This window comes from Amblyraja radiata, chromosome 20, assembly GCF_010909765.2.
Source record: "Amblyraja radiata isolate CabotCenter1 chromosome 20, sAmbRad1.1.pri, whole genome shotgun sequence".
Taxonomy (NCBI): domain Eukaryota; kingdom Metazoa; phylum Chordata; class Chondrichthyes; order Rajiformes; family Rajidae; genus Amblyraja; species Amblyraja radiata.
Genome location: NC_045975.1, coordinates 13,120,856 through 13,136,710, shown reverse-complemented (window position 1 = coordinate 13,136,710; position 15,855 = coordinate 13,120,856). Strand labels below are relative to the sequence as shown.

The 15,855-nt window shown below is 43.5% G+C and overlaps 1 protein-coding gene across 6 annotated transcripts in view; it reads left to right on the top strand.

Annotated features, from left to right (window-relative positions):
- Window positions 1-15,403, top strand: part of usp47 (ubiquitin specific peptidase 47) — a 106,251-nt gene extending 90,848 nt beyond the window's left edge. For 2 of the 6 annotated variants that reach the window (XM_033038839.1, XM_033038838.1), the window contains exons 22-29: window positions 2,934-3,109; window positions 5,418-5,498; window positions 8,796-8,911; window positions 9,611-9,729; window positions 10,633-10,763; window positions 11,994-12,041; window positions 12,928-13,058; window positions 13,958-15,403. In XM_033038839.1, the coding sequence (XP_032894730.1) occupies window positions 2,934-3,109; window positions 5,418-5,498; window positions 8,796-8,911; window positions 9,611-9,729; window positions 10,633-10,763; window positions 11,994-12,041; window positions 12,928-13,058; window positions 13,958-14,132 (977 nt within the window). In that variant the 3' untranslated portion in view covers window positions 14,133-15,403. The remainder of the gene's footprint in view (window positions 1-2,933; window positions 3,110-5,417; window positions 5,499-8,795; window positions 8,912-9,610; window positions 9,730-10,632; window positions 10,764-11,993; window positions 12,042-12,927; window positions 13,059-13,957) is intronic. The other 4 variants (XM_033038842.1, XM_033038841.1, XM_033038840.1 and 1 more) reach the window with 2 other exon arrangements.
- The last annotated feature ends 452 nt before the right edge of the window (window positions 15,404-15,855 follow it).

The following is a 15,855-nucleotide window of genomic DNA, read 5'->3' as shown; positions in this document are numbered from 1 at the left end:
CTTGCCTTTATATTATATCCATTCTAAGAAGGCCAAGTGCCACACTGTATTTTAAAAATCTCTATAATACTATGGACGCACAGTGGCGCAGCAGTAGAGTTATTGCCTTACCCGCCAGAGACCCGGGTTCAATCCTGACTACGGGTGCTGTCTGGAGTTTGTTCATTCTCCCCATGACCGTGTGGGTTTTCTCCGGGTGCCTGTGTTTTCTCCCACACTCCAAAGGCGTACAGATTTGTAGGTTAATTGACTTTGGTAAAAATTACTCCTCGTGTGTAGGATAGTGCTAGTGTGTGGGGATTGCTGATCGGCCTGGACTCGGTGGGCTGAAGGATCTGTTTCCACGCTGAAAAATATTACTATGCTGAGCAATTCGTCAGACTCCCTCACATACAATGTTGTCTTTATCTTAAAAAGGGATGATTGTAAGTGGCAGTTCAAAAGAAGCTTTAAATTACTTTATGGTTTTTAAATCTGAATTATTTTCTGACCATGGAGTCTTGAGCTGAACCCAATGTCACACATTTCTGGTCGCTGACCAAATGTACAGTAAACAATTCCAGTCACAGCAATGAAAGCTCCCTTTCATCTCCAGTGCGGCTGCCAGCCCTTAATTACATCTGGAGTTTATTACACCATACTGTGGAAACCTTGAAGTAAAATAACAAGTCCATTGTTCGAGGATGCTAACTTGGAGCTGGACCTGTCAGACATGAACCCACACAAGGCAGCTGACCACAACCAGAAGCCATAAATATAAGCGTAACATAAATATAAATACAGCAAGGGAAAGCCTCTCTTTCTTGTGAACGGTAAACACGTGGTTGAGGCGAATAGCAGAGATGGATTTAAGCAGATGTCTGGAAGAGTGGACAGGGAAGGAGAGGGTGTGGTGATAGCTCGGAGGAAGCTTGTGTAGTATGTAAACAGAAGCACATTTTGGGCTGAATGGCCTGTGACAAAATCCATAAATTTCATTCCTGTCTTGTGTATTTATTGGCCATGTTACCCACTTTGCCAGATTGAATTAATGAGAGGTGTGGTTAGTGATCTTAGAGATGAAAATGTTCATTGCTTTATTATTGTATGTTAGAAGTATAATACTAGAATGTTTTTTTCTCTGGGTTGCACATTTTCACCATATCCACATTTAACACACCAATAGAATGTGAAAGTTTAAAATAAACTGATGGATTAACACTCTTAACTTCCTTACAGTCTAATTAAATGGAATAAGTCCATGGGAGAAATACCAATCAAAACATTGTCTTGTTGCTTCTGGCAGATTTTCAGAATGACTTCTCCCTACATTTTGGCTCAGTTCATTTTGTGACTGTTAGTCTCCCAAGTCAAGCATTAAGAAAAAAACTCAGCAGGGTGTGTGCTGGAGAGAAGTTAGTGAACTTGCTTCAACCTCAAGCTACTTACAAAACTGCCTATCCCTGTGATAGAATCTCACTGCAGATGATGTGCATTGGAGACGGGACTTGAGTCAGTTACATCACCCTTAATGTGGTCAACAATTAATCAAGATGATGGCTGTTTTTGTTTTTACCCCCTCCATTCTTGCACTATTCCTCTATCCTTAGATAGTCACATTTCTGGTAATTAAGGAAATCTGTTTCAGAACAAAACTCAATGACTGAGCCTCTCTGGTTATCTGGTATACACCTTCCAAAGATAGAAACAAAATGCTGGAGTAACTCAGCGGGTCAGGCAGCATCTCTGGACAAAAGGAATAGGTGACATTTTGAGTCGAGACCCTTCAGATTGAAAGTCAGGGGATTCAACCACATTCCTCTAGGGTAGAGAGTTCTAACCATTCACCACCCTCTTAGGGTAGAATTCTCACCTCGGTCCTGAAATTATTCAGATTGGATACCTCAGATGGGAATCATGCTGCATTTGTTTTGCAAAGTCTGAAAAGAATTTTGTAATTTCAGTGAGCTCTGTCTCTCTCTGCACGTTTTGAACTTCTTTTCTAACTGATTTATTTCATCCAAGCTTTCCACCATCATTAATTCTCCTTCATCAAGATGATGGTGTAGGAAGGAACTGCAGATGCTGGTTTCAATCGAAGATAGACACAAAATGCTGGAGTAATTCAGCAGGACAGGCAGCATCTCTGGAGATAAGGGATGGTGACGTTTTGGGTCGAGACCCTTCCTCAGACTGATCAGTCTGAAGAAGGGTTTTGACCCGAAACGTCACCCATTCCTTCTCTCCAGAGATGCTGCCTGACCCGCTGAGTTACTCCAGCATTTTGTGATAGTCCATTGGTCTGGATAATGCTTTTTTTGGGATGGTATACACCAATGGCTGCATCTCTAAAAAGTTATAAACCAGATTTTTAGAATTCGTATACTATTACAAAAAATATTCCTAACGTTTTTAAAGAATTTATATTAATTTAGGTGGTCAGGCTCTTAAGCAGGTTAAGCAGCTTTGTCGGCCGATGATCCGCCATAGACAGTAGCAGCAAGGAATGATATGTGTACAGTTCACCATTTTGTCTGTAAAAAAAGCTCTGGATGGAGATCTTCACAGAACCAGATGCCTGACACCCCTGCACCATAATCAGCACGGTGCAGACCAAAGCATTTTCATGTTGAAGGGTGAGGGATGCATTCTGCCCAACCCTGATCACCAAATCTGAGTCGATCGGTTCTTTTAATCAGTATTTTCCAATTTAACATTTGTCTCAGTGTTGACACGACTTAGTGAAGTCAGTAGATAGAGCAATACAACAGGCTTTAAAATCCTTCATGATGAAGGACGATGGCAGTGAGCATCTAATATTCTGTTCTGCGACTTCTTGTCGCTTGTACAGAAAAGCTCAATGTGCAAATGAACGCAGAAGTTTCAATCTAATGAGTGTAAATAGAATTACTGTTTGGATGTCACGTTTTTTAATACTGATTTTCTTCTTGCAGATTTGTTGGTGTTTGTTGACAAGCGTATCACACTGGCTGCATTCAAGCAACAGTTAGAACCGTACATTGGAGTTCCATCATCCCAGTTTAAGATATTCCGAGTCTATGCTAATAGCCAGGAGTTTGAAAGTGTCCGATTAAATGAAACACTTTCGTCATTCTCCGACGACAACAAGGTGAGAAATTGAATTAATTTTGATTTCTGTGGAGCCAAGATTTTTTGAGTTGTTGCATTTAGCTGTTTTACCTCTGACAAATTAAGTCATCACAAAGAGATGTTCCAAGACTTTCAGGTAGACAAAAATGCTGGAAAAACTCAGCAGGTGAGGCAGCATCTATGGAGCAAAGGAAATAGGCAACGTTTCGGATCGAGACCCTTCTTCAGACTTCGAGATCCTTCCAAGACTCTCGAGTGACTTGTCCTCTAGTGTTGCATCCATCTTGTTTAGAAGCAGCGTATGCTGTGTGACAGTGAGGGAAAGAAGAACAACTACTGGCAACATTTGTGGAGAGATAATTAATGCTTAGAGTTGGTTGCTGACCTTGCATCGAAACTGGAGCTCTTAAAAGTTTTAAGATCCCAGCTTTATAAACATTTGCAGCACCGGCCCATTATTTCCAAACCATTTCGATTCCCAGCTTTTTGTCTGTGCTCATTCGAGTAACCCAGACCATAAAAATAGATGAAATGGACGTGGTAACAGGGTGCTAAAGCCTCTTGAAATTTCCCTGTCATTCACAGAGTTAGTTACACAGCAGGGAAGAGGGGCCTTCATCCCAACATGTCCATGACCAAGTTGACGACTTGAGTTTGTTCCATTCACCTGCATTTAGACTATATATCCCTATAGACTATTTCTGTCCATTAACAATGTGTGCACCCCCGACAGAAGTACAGCCCATACATAGGAGTGATGTTTGGGAGACGGCTGGGATGAATTTGCTGGCTGCCGTGAGAACTGCAGGCATCTTCTGCATATGGGTACTCTGCTCACGGCCACGTATCTGACCTGTAAACTGTTCAGGTTACAAACAGTTCTCGGGAACGGAACTCAGTTGTAACATGGGAATGATCTGAGTCATCCCCAGGTTACAGCCTGTATAAATGTATTTTTTATATGTTGTAATTGCTCTCGTCTTTGCTATTTTTCTGGCAACTTGTTGCATGTACCCACCTTGAAACTGTACGAATAATTTCCCTTCATGTCCCCCCTAAAGTCTTAAACCTATGCCCTCTACTTTTATACTCCCCTGCCCTGGGGAAAAAACTGTGGCTATACCTTATCCATGCTCCTCATGATCTTATACATCTGTCTAAGGTCACCACCCCCTTGGTCTCTTGCGCTCTAGGGAAAAAAATTATTCCGGCTATCCAGTCTTTCCTGATAACTAAAACCTTCCAGACAGGACTAGCTATAAGAACCAGAAGCTGGATATTCTTTTCTTCCACGGCCTTTTGAGGAAGAGCATTCCAAAGATCCAAGTAAAAAAAACAATTGCCTCTGTCTTAAATAGGTCAGGCCTTGCCTTTCCCCTTGCCGGGATGAGTGGAGCTATGGTAGAGCTGATCCTGCTGAATATCATCCAGGTTAAAGCAGCTGCTAATTGGTAACCAAGCCCCCTCCCGTAATGTTCCATCACACTGCACTGTGATTGTAATGTGCATTGGATGTGGCCTATTCCAACTGCACTTTCCAAATTCTCAACCTGTACCACAGGAAGGTCAAAGACAGCTGATGCATGGAGGCTCACTGCCCGCAGGTTCCCCTCCAAGTTGCACATTGTCCTGATGCAATGTTGGTGTGGGAGCAGGAGCGCCTTCCTCATATGTTAACTAAGGTGACACAGCACAGCTTTCTAAAGGCCATTTAATTCTGTCCTTGCAAATGGACATTTCTGTCCTTTTTACACAGAGAGTGGTGAATCTGTGGAATTCTCTGCCACAGAAGGTAGTTGAGGCCAGTTCATTGGCTATATTTAAGAGGGAGTTAGATGTGGCCCTTGTGGCTAAAGGGATCAGGGGGTATGGAGAGAAGGCAGGGATGGGATATTGAGTTGGATGATCAGCCATGATCATATCGAATGGCGGTGCAGGCTCGAAGGGCCGAATGGCCTACTCCTGCACCTATTTTCTATGTTTCTATGTGGCACCAGTATCCTATGAATTAATTAAAGGCACATTCATTCAGACTATGGATTCCAGAACCCCATGGGCTTCCAATTATTGTCAGCCAATTTATGCTGAAGTTGGAGATGCAAGAAAGTGTTGATGCGGGAATCTTGAGCTAAGCATAATACTGGAGGAACTCAACATCTTCACCCTGACGAAAGTTCCTAACTAAAAATATCATCTGTCCATTCCCCCCACAGATGCAGTCTAACCTGTTGAGTTCCTCCAGCACTTTGCGGAATGCAGACATTGGTAGCGTCTAATTTTAAATTATGGTGTAAAAATCCATTTTTTTGTTTCAAACAAACCTACAGATAACCATTCGACTTGGGCGAGCTCTACGGAAAGGAGAATATCGTGTTAAAGTGTTCCAACTCCTGGTGAATGAACCGGAGGTAAGGCCTGCTCCTTCTCCTGCCTCTAACCTCGGTCACAAGCCTGAGCAAACCCCTGAATTACCAGAATCCAATTTCATGCTCGAGTCTCTGATGTTGCCACAGAACAAGAAAGGGGGGGGGGGCAGCTTGGTACTGAACATTACTAACACTGTAATTAAATTTGGCTGGATTAATTTTCTGTACATATGCTGAAGCAGATTTAATTACTTCTGCTACGATCTTAATTGACCATATAAAATTTGAAAAGGTTGTGATTTCTGGGTTATGTCTTGGTACTTTTGGCTGTACTTGGTGGTCTTATAAGCACCTCATAAACTATGTTTTGAAACGCACTGATATTTAACTTGTGGGACCTATTACATCTGTGTGTCAGAAGCTTGTGAATGCAACCTTGGCCGGTTCATTTTAAAATTCCCTCGGGGGTAGTTAAAATTGAGTCAAGGTAAATTTCTGTGCAAATACATAAAGTATTTTCCCTGGAAGGAGTGGGAGAGTTTTTCACAAGTTTATTTTTCAATGACCATTTGGGAGCCGCACTGTCCCAGGTTAAATCACAATCCAGTGTCACTGGCGAGTGCTGTCAAATATTGTCCGTTCAAGATGCAACTTGTGACTGCACTGGAAACCTTGCGGATCATGGCTGTCCTCGAGAGCTCCATCTATCTCACCAGGCACTGATGGGCGTTGGTTGTTGGCATGCAGTCGGGCGGGGAGTGGAAGAGCTGCGAGAGTAACAAAGGGGGCAAACTACCCCAGCCTCGCTACGGGTAATTCACTGAACAATCTGTATGCAGGCGAGAGAACCTGTGTGCAAGTGAATGATGCCGCCCCACGACAGCTACTCAATAATTTTGGTCTTGAATGAGCAGCAAGTTTGAATCCCCGAGTAAACCAAGCATATTGTGAAATGATAAACAGCATTTGGATAGTTGCATTTTCTATAAAAGCCTTGGGTTCACTAATGTAAAGGGGATCTTTGGCTATACAGTGGCTTGCAAAAGTATTCATACCCCTTGAACTTTTCCACATTTTGTCACGTTACAACCACAAACGTAAATTTATTTTATTGGGATTTTATGTGATAGACCAACACAAAGTGGCGCATAATTGTGAAGTGGAAGGAAAATGATGCATGGTTTTCAAATTTTTTTACAAATTAAAAACTGAAAAGTGTGGCGTGCAAAAGTATTCAGCCCCCCTGAGTCAATACTTTGTAGAACCACCTTTCGCTGCAATTACAGCTGCAAGTCTTTTGGGGTATGTCTCTACCAGCTTTGCACATCTAGAGACTGAAATTTTTGCCCATTCTTCTTTGCAAAATAGCTCAAGCTCAGTCAGATTGGATGGAGAGCGTCTGTGAACAGCGATTTTCAAGTCTTGCCAGAGATTCTCAATTGGATTTAGGTCTGGACTTTGACTGGGCCATTCTAACACATGAATATGCTTTGATCTAAACCATTCCATTGTAGCTCTGGCTGTATGTTTAGGGTCGTTGTCCTGCTGGAAGGTGAACCTCCACCCCAGTCTCAAGTCTTTTGCAGACTCTAACAGGTTTTCTTCCAAGATTGCCCTGTATTTGGCTCCATCCATCTTCCCATCAACTCTGACCAGCTTCCCTGTCCCTGCTGAAGAAAAGCATCCCCACAGCATGATGCTGCCACCACCATGTTTCACAGTGGGGATGGTGTGTTCAGGGTGATGTGCAGTGTTAGTTTTCCGCCACATATAGCGTTTTGCATTTAGGCCAAAAACTTCAATTTTGTTCTCATCTGACCAGAGCACCTTCCTCCACATGTTTGCTGTGTCCCCCACATGGCTTGTGGCAAACTGCAAACGGGACTTCTTATGGCTTTTTTTCAACAATGGCTTTCTTCTTGCCACTCTTCCATAAAGGCTCGATTTGTGGAGTGCACTACTAATAGTTGTCCTGTGTACAGATTCTCCCACCTGAGCTGTGGATCTCTGCAGCTCCTCCAGAGTTACCATGGGCCTCTTGGCTGCTTCTCTGATCAATGCTCTCCTTGCCTGGCCTGTCAGTTTAGGTGGACGGCCATGTCTTAATAGGTTTGCAGTTGTGCCATACTCTTTCCATTTTCGGATGATGGATTGAACAGTGCTCCGTGAGATGTTCAAAGCTTGGGATATTTTTTTATAACCTAACCCTGCTTTAAACTTCTCCACAACTTTATCCCTGACCTGTCTGGTGTGTTCCTTGGGCTTCATGATGCTGTTTGTTCACTAATGTTCTCTAACAAACCTCTGAGGCCTTCACAGAACAGCTGTATTTATACTGAGATTAGATCACACACAAGTGGACTCTATTTACTAATTAGGTGACTTCTGAAGGCAATTGGTTGCACTGGATTTTATTTAGGGGTATCAGAGTAAAGGGGGCTGAATACTTTTGCACGCCACACTTTTCAGTTTTTTATTTGTAAAAAAAATTGAAAACCATGTATCATTTTCCTTCCACTTCACAATTATGCGCCACTTTGTGTTGGTCTATCACATAAAATCCCAATAAAATACATTTACGTTTGTGGTTGTAACGTGACAAAATGTGGAAAAGTTCAAGGGGTATGAATACTTTTGCAAGCCACTGTATTTACCTTCCATTCTACTTTGTGAAGTAACACCTCTGGACAACATGGGATGGGCAGCACATACTTGCACTCCTTTCTGCTTGAACAAATACACTTCAAAGATCTGATTCCTCTGGACATTGGGACAGTACTTGGATGTATGTACCTCCATGATGTCAAGAATCAAGGGTGTTTCATTGTCATATGTACTGGCAACAGAACAATTAAATTCTTACTTGCTGCAGCTTAAGCAGCTCAGTGACACAATTGAACAGATAAATAAACAATGTTCAATTGAAGAAGGGTCCCGACCTGAAATGTCACCCATTCCTTCTATCCAGAGATGCTGCCTGTCCCGCTGAGTTACTCCAACATTTTGTATCTATCTTCGGTGTAAATCAGCATCTGCAGTTCCTTCCTACACAATAAATTAATAACCGTAATACAAGGTAAACACCATAACAAGGCAAAACTGAAATTTGTAATGCAAGCAAAGATGCATTCCATAGAGATCACTGTTCCTGAGATTAATGTTGTATTCTATTCAAGAGCCTGATGGTCCCAGTTGCTTTGTAAATATTTCTTGATAACCTAAAGTTTAGTCTGGAAATGCATGTTTGAATGTTCTTTGGTCGTTATTGAACTTAACACCAGAATCATACTTGTGTAAAAGATTGTTGTGCCTATACTGTACTCTGCTCTTGTATTGCAGCCTTGTAAATTTCTCCTCGATGCTGTGTTTGCTAAAGGCATGACAGTGCGTCAGTCAAAGGAGGAGCTGCTGCCCCAGCTGAGAGAGCAATGTGGGCTGGATCTCAGCATAGACAGGTACGGTTGGCATGAAACACATTAAAGCAGCGTGCCAATTTCTAAACCATTTAGCACATTGTCATCTGGTCCATTTTGTTTTCTCCCGTCTGTAATTCTTTTGCTAATCTGCCAGATTTACATCCATATCCCCGACTTAGAATTTTGCAATGAGTGATATGACAAGACCGTCATTGGCGAGACAACACTTGGAATACTGTGTGAAGTTCTGGTTGCCCATCTCGAGGAGGAATGTCATTAAGTTGGGAAGGATGCAAAAGACGTTCACCAGGATGTTACCTGGGTGTGGGTTTGAGTTATAGGAAGAGGTCGGATAGGCTGGGAATTTTTCCTTTGCCATGTAGGAGGCTGAGGGGTGACCTCAACACTGCACAAGGAGTGCAATCTGGAAACTATGCCAGCGGACCTGAACACAATGTGCCAACACAAGACATCACGTACTTCATGTGAACCAGAGCCACAATCTTGCCCCAATGAACGATTGCAACGTGGTCATGTCATTGTCTGAAAAGGACTGTATCCCAGTGCTAGTAAGTCTAGTTCAGGAGTCGTTGGATGAATAGAGAGTGTAGACCTGAAGAGATTGCAGCACAATGTAATTAATCTGATTAATTACAATTAATTATTAAGTGGACTTATTACTGTCCTGCATCATCCCTGAGTACACTGGCTGACCATCTATCATCATATGTTTGACAGGTTTAGACTGAGGAAGAAAACCTGGAAGAATCCTGGAACAATCTTTCTGGACTATCACGTCTATGAGAACGACATCAACATCTCCAGCAACTGGGAAGTTTTCCTTGAAGCACTTAATGGTGAGCTTGCTTGGGGAAGGAGATTCCAGGTTTGAGCTCTGAGGCAGCTGAAGGCTGGTCCTCCATACAGGGGGCCGTGGACAAGAAGCTGCAGAATTGGAGAGTTGTTGGGAAGAGTTTCAGGCCGGGGAGTTGTGAGACTAAGGATTTTAATTTGACACGTGAGGGGCATGAAGGTCTGTGTGGAGAAACATGACAACGCAGGGTAGGAAACTTGGGCAGTAATTCTGTGGGCCATTGACTCTCTGCTAAAGTGTGTGTAGAATCAAGTATTTCTGCCAAAGTATTTGTAGAATCAAGTATGTTCAATGGCCCTTTGGTATTATGTTTGCCTTACACTTGGTATAGAGTGGAATAACTCTACATCGCTACAGAAAATATGCCATTAAGCTGGAACGAGTGCAGCGAAGATCCCTTGTGCAGGAGGCTGAGGGGTGATCTTATAGAGGTGTGTAAAGTAGGAACCCGAAAGGAAACTTTTTACACAGACGGTGGTGGGTATATGGAATGAGCTGCCAGAAGTAGTAATTTAGGCAGGTACAATAATGTTTAAAACATATTTGCACACGCACATGGATAGGAAAGGTTTAGAGGAAGAGGAACAAATGGGACTAGCCTAGGTGGGGCATTTTGGTCAGCAGGGATGTGTTGGGCCGAAAGGCCTGTTTCCCGGAAGAATCACGTGGCCTTCTCTTACCGTCCTATATGGCAGCGGCTGTAGGACAGAGGCGACAGTAAGCCAGTAACACAGGTGAGAATGGGGTGGATCAGTAAACTGAAGGGAAGCTTGCCCTCACTTCACCAGTGAGTGACCACAAATGCAGCACCACTGAGCGGTTTCTACACCGCAGGAAATAATTGCCACTTCACTATTTGTTCTAACTCTGTCGGTCTTCCTCGCAGAAGCTGAGAAGATGAAATCCCTGTCCCAGCTGGCAGTGCTGACCAGACGATGGAAGCCGTCGCAGATGAAGCTCGACCCTTTCCAAGAGGTTGTCCTGGAAAGCAGCAGCGTTGAGGAGCTGAAGGAGAAGGTCGGTCACTTGCTTTTACATCCCTGACGCTGCATTCTGGTAAATCTTTCACTGCGCAGCCCCTGCGATTGGGTGAACCACTCTGTTGTTCTAACAACCAAGAGTAGGGAACTCAAGAAGCAGAGGCCATCGTTTTAAGGTGTGAGGGGAAAGATTTAGCAGGAATCTGGGACAATTTCTTCACAGAGGGGTAGTGAGTATATGGAACGACCTGCCAGCGAAAGTGGTTGAGGCAGATACTATAACAATGGATTAAGGGGAGAAGGTAGGAGAATTGGGTTGAGAGGGAAAGATAGACCAGCCACGACTGAATGGCAGAGTAGACTTGTTGGGTCAAATGGCCTAATTCTGCTCCTATAAATGATGAACATGAGCAACAATTAAAAGGACAGGTACATGGATGGGACAGGTTTAGAGGGTTATGAGCCAAATGGAACTAGCTTAAAACAGGGCATTTTGGTCAGCATGGACGTTTGTGTCCAGCGGGTTTGTTTCCGTGCTGTATGACTACGTAATGTGTAGACAGGACTTTAAGCTCCGCTTGATGTTGTGGCCCACGAGTGTTCAGCATCCACAGGTCGGTCTATGCTACTTCACACTGGTCATCTCAGATTCACACAATTGGCATCTCACTTGGCTCACTATTTTTTGGATTTGGATATTAATTTACAGATGAAGCTGGAGCTTAAAATGATCACTGTTGGATCTTACAACCCACTGCCTATTGGGGTGATGGGAAAAAGTAATCACTTTCAGAAGAGAATTGGATTGGCACTGGGAAGAATAACTAGAGGACTTGAGGAAAATTGTCTATTGCCTATTGGCATATATGAGACATGGCATAAATGTAATATGGCATAGAAGGTGGTCATTCAACCCGTTGGGTGTATGCCAGCTTCCTACAGAGCAATGCCATAAATCACTTTCACTGCTTCCTTATTTTCCTTTCGTTTGCAACACATTCCCTCTCATCACCGAGCAATTCACCTATTGGCTGTTTAGATGCAGGTAAATGGGATATGCCCAAGATGCCAACTTGGTTGGCATGGACAAGGTGGGCCGAAGGGCCTTTTCTCATGCTGTGTAGCCCTATGACTGTGACTCTGAGGGGCTCACTGCAGAATAATCAAGGTAGGTGGTTAAAGCAGAGTAGTCTCGTGCATGGTGTGGTTCTGATGTAATGTGCCCGGTTCTGCTTGAATGATGATCCATTTGTTCTGTCTCCCACAGTTACACGCAATAAGTGAGATTCCCATGGAAAATATAGAATTTGCCAAGGTGAGTGTTCTTTAAAACATATCAAAAGTGCTGGAAAACCTAATTAAAAGCATGCTGAAAATACACAGCATTTCAGGTTATCTCTGTTAATGCTTTTATATTAAATCAAACATTAACCAAGGCAGAAACCGTGATCTTCTACGGACTTTGATTTTGCAATATTATGGTTGCCCAGTGTTAAGTTTACTCATTTATTGTACTATTGAATATTATACATTTATCTGTGTTACTGCGTTTGTGGGCTTGTTAAGCTGCTGCAATTAAGAATTTCATTGTTTCATTTGCTGGCACATATGACAAACACGCTTGACTTGGCACGGTGGTGCAGCGGTAGAGTTGCTGCCTCACAGCGCCAGAGACCCTGCTTCGATCCTGACCACAGGTGCTGTCTACACACAGCTTGTATCTTCTCCCTGTGACCTGCTTGGGTTTTCTCCGGGTGCTCCGGTTTCCTCCCACGCTCCAAAGATGTACAGGTTTGTAGGCTAATTGGTTTGGTAAAATTGTAAATTGTCCCTAGTGTGTGTAGGATGGTGTTAGTGTTCAGGGATCACTGGTCAGCGTGGACTCGGTGGGCCGAAGGGCCTGCTTCTGCACTGGTTCTCTAAACTAAATGAAGACTAAAATTGTTTGATTTTTGTTTTTGGTAATTGTGGGATATGATGTCACCATTGAATTGCACAAGAAACTGAAGAGGTGCACAACCATGGTAAATGCTAAATTACCTGTAGGAATTATCTACTCCAACTCCCTCTGCTGCAGATTCATCCACAGCAGGCTTCTCTCATGAATAGGCAGCGAGTTGTTGTGAAGCGATGTGTTTAATTAAATTAATTAACAGGCATTGTTGATAATTATTAATGGTGCTCTATCTTGTGTTGCGCAGGGCAGGGGAACATTTCCCTGTGACATTTCAGTGCTGGAGGTTCACCAGGATTTGGACTGGAATCCCAAAGTGACGACCCTGAATGTCTGGCCACTTTACATCTGTGACGACGGAGCAGTCATCTTCTACAGGTACCTGGGTTCAGTGAGTGGTGCAGGATGATGCAGCACCCCACACTGTTACATCTATCCTCTCAACACCTCTTGCCCACAATATACAATGAACACTGTCGGTGCTGGACAGCAGGCACCTCTCTGTAAGAGCCTGACTTTGTCCAATAGCTTTCTATGTTTTCTCAAGCTCACTTGATACGACTATACTGTAGTGAGTGTACCTCCCTCCACCACCCCTCCAGGCAGTGTTGGTGATCTGGACCGAACCCCAATGTTGATGTGCCACCCAGTTTCACATCTTGATTTCGCTGATGCCAAGTTGAAAGGTTTTTTAGTTTATAGAGTGAGCACATGGGAACAAATCACTGTAAAAACTATGTGCAAAGTATTAATAAAAATGTATTTCAGTTTGCAAGGTTATTACACAACAGCAGTTTGTATCTGCATTTGCTGTCAGGCTAGTTTCTTCTTCTCAGGCAGTGTCTCGGGATCGAGGGTGACTTGCATCCGGTCTGGTTCTGTGGGTTGGGAGATGAGGCCAGTGTGGAGACTGCAGACTCTTCCACAGGCAGAGCAGGGGGTGGCTGAAGGGTGGAAAGCCCCCCTACATTGCAATTCTTCACGGAAGCCCTTGAACTTTATCTGCCTGGTGATCATTTCATACTACAGAACTCAGACTGGAGAGTATTTCAGGTGTGACAATGCAGGTTTTGAGAGTAAGTGGGAACAAAGGTAACTGGTAACAAGAGCAGTGTTTGACACTGGTTTGTAAGACCATGCGTTCAACTGCTTAATTAAAAGAGGTAGTTTTAATTAAAGAGAAGTCATCTTGGTCAACATAAACAAGTCCTAACTTTTCCCTGTTGTGTTTCAAAGCGTGCTCTCCACACCTCTGACTATCCCCTGTCCCTCCCCAGGGACAAGACGGAGCAGCTGATGGACCTGACAGAAGAGCAACGCAGCGGGCTACTGAAGAAAGAGAGCAGCCGCCTGCAGAAGTTGGGCCACCGGGTCAACTACTCTCCCCGCAAGGAGAAAGCACTGAAGATCTATTTGGACAGCGGCCCCAGTAAAGACTCCAGCCAGGACTGACGCCCTGCCTGGCTTGGCCCAGCTCAGCCCTGCTGATCAAACGGAACCGATTCACCACTGCTGCGTAGAACTTCTGTGGCTGCCCCCTTCTTTATTAGGTCTACCTAATGACACCAGCACTGAATGGCACAATGCCCATCAATCACAAGCCCAATGGGGAAGACTGGCGCTGAATCATGTTGTGCACTATACTGGGCTGTAAACTTCAAAAGGGTATGCAAACCACAAGGAAGAGATTGAATATAACCTGGGCTATGCACACACTCGCTGGAAAAGCTAGACCCCCTTCGCAAAAGGGATTTTGTAGCTGAATAAAAGCTGTGCAGTCCGAAGAATTTGTCATTTATTTTATTCACGTCTGAGCACGTTTCTCATTGATGAATTATAAAATAAGACGTACTATATATGGGATAGGGAGGGAGTGTCATTAGAACTGGAGGCAAGAGCATGGTTCGGAACCAAATGAATGAGTGTTCTCCGCGACTTTTGCTTGGCTTGGAGTTCCGTACTTGTGGTTTTTAAGAACCTGTGCCCTTGTGTGCTGTCAGAGACGTGATTGTAACTTATTTCATTGGTCCCCGGTTTTGGTTTTGAGGATCCGGCACTGGGTATCGCCTGGCCGATGTTGAGTTGCAGCTTGGCGGATAAGGTCAGGGTGGAGATGTCCCACCCTGTCTGCCTCAGGTACACACACCATGCTACACCCCGCCTGTGGTGCACTCCTACAGGGCTGCTCACTACTGTGTTTTTTCGGGTTTTCTTTCTTGTCTGTTTGGTTGATATTTGGACACTGATGACTTTTCTGCCTTTGTTAATTACCTTGGTTTTAATCGTCTCCTAAATCCACTTTGGGTTTCAATTATGTATGCTGAACCTCTTGTGACCCAGCGTCAAATGGTTTCATTGGTTTGTGAATCTTATTCCACGAGGAAACGTAGATTGATTATAATTTTATGCTGTATTTAATTCACTTGACAGAATAGGGAAGTTCGTTCTCTTTAAGTGTGAATTTATTTCAATCAGCTCAAAGAAAAGGAAGCAGTTGAAACAATGCTCATGTTGAAAGGTTGGAATCGGGTCAAACACTCTTCAGGGAAGTGGAACCTCCACCCATGCAAACCCTCCACCGCTGTTTTCCTTTGAACTTCGCAGGAGTTCCCAGTTTTTAATGAGGCAAATGGATCATCAAAAATGCATTTTGGTGAATATTTTTTCATACCCGATGCTGTTCATAAATGAGTAACATGCCAATAAAACATTTATTCATTCTATTTTCATTCTCAAGTTTGCATTTTATGGCCATAGAATCAAGCTGTGTGGTGATATTAATAGCTGGTATTGCCTGTTGTGAAAAGCCACGGTCGTCTATTCAAGTCTATATTTTATGTGTAAACTTCCACGTTGTGAGGTTATCGAGTCATAGAGGGACACCACATTGAAACAGGCCCTTCGGCCCAACTCGTCTATGCCTACAAAGTTGCCGAAGTTTAAAATATAATTGTACTCTCTTCCATCACTTCCTCTGCCAGCTCGTTCCACATACCAACCACTCTTGTGTGGAATAAAACTATCCTCTCAGCTTAAACATATGGCCTCTGGATTTAGACTGCGACTGTGGGGAAAAGACCTGTTATTCATCTTTTCCATGCCCCTTATGATTTTATAAATCTCCATAACGTCACCCCTCTGCCTCTTATGCTCCAGGGATAAATAACTCAACACA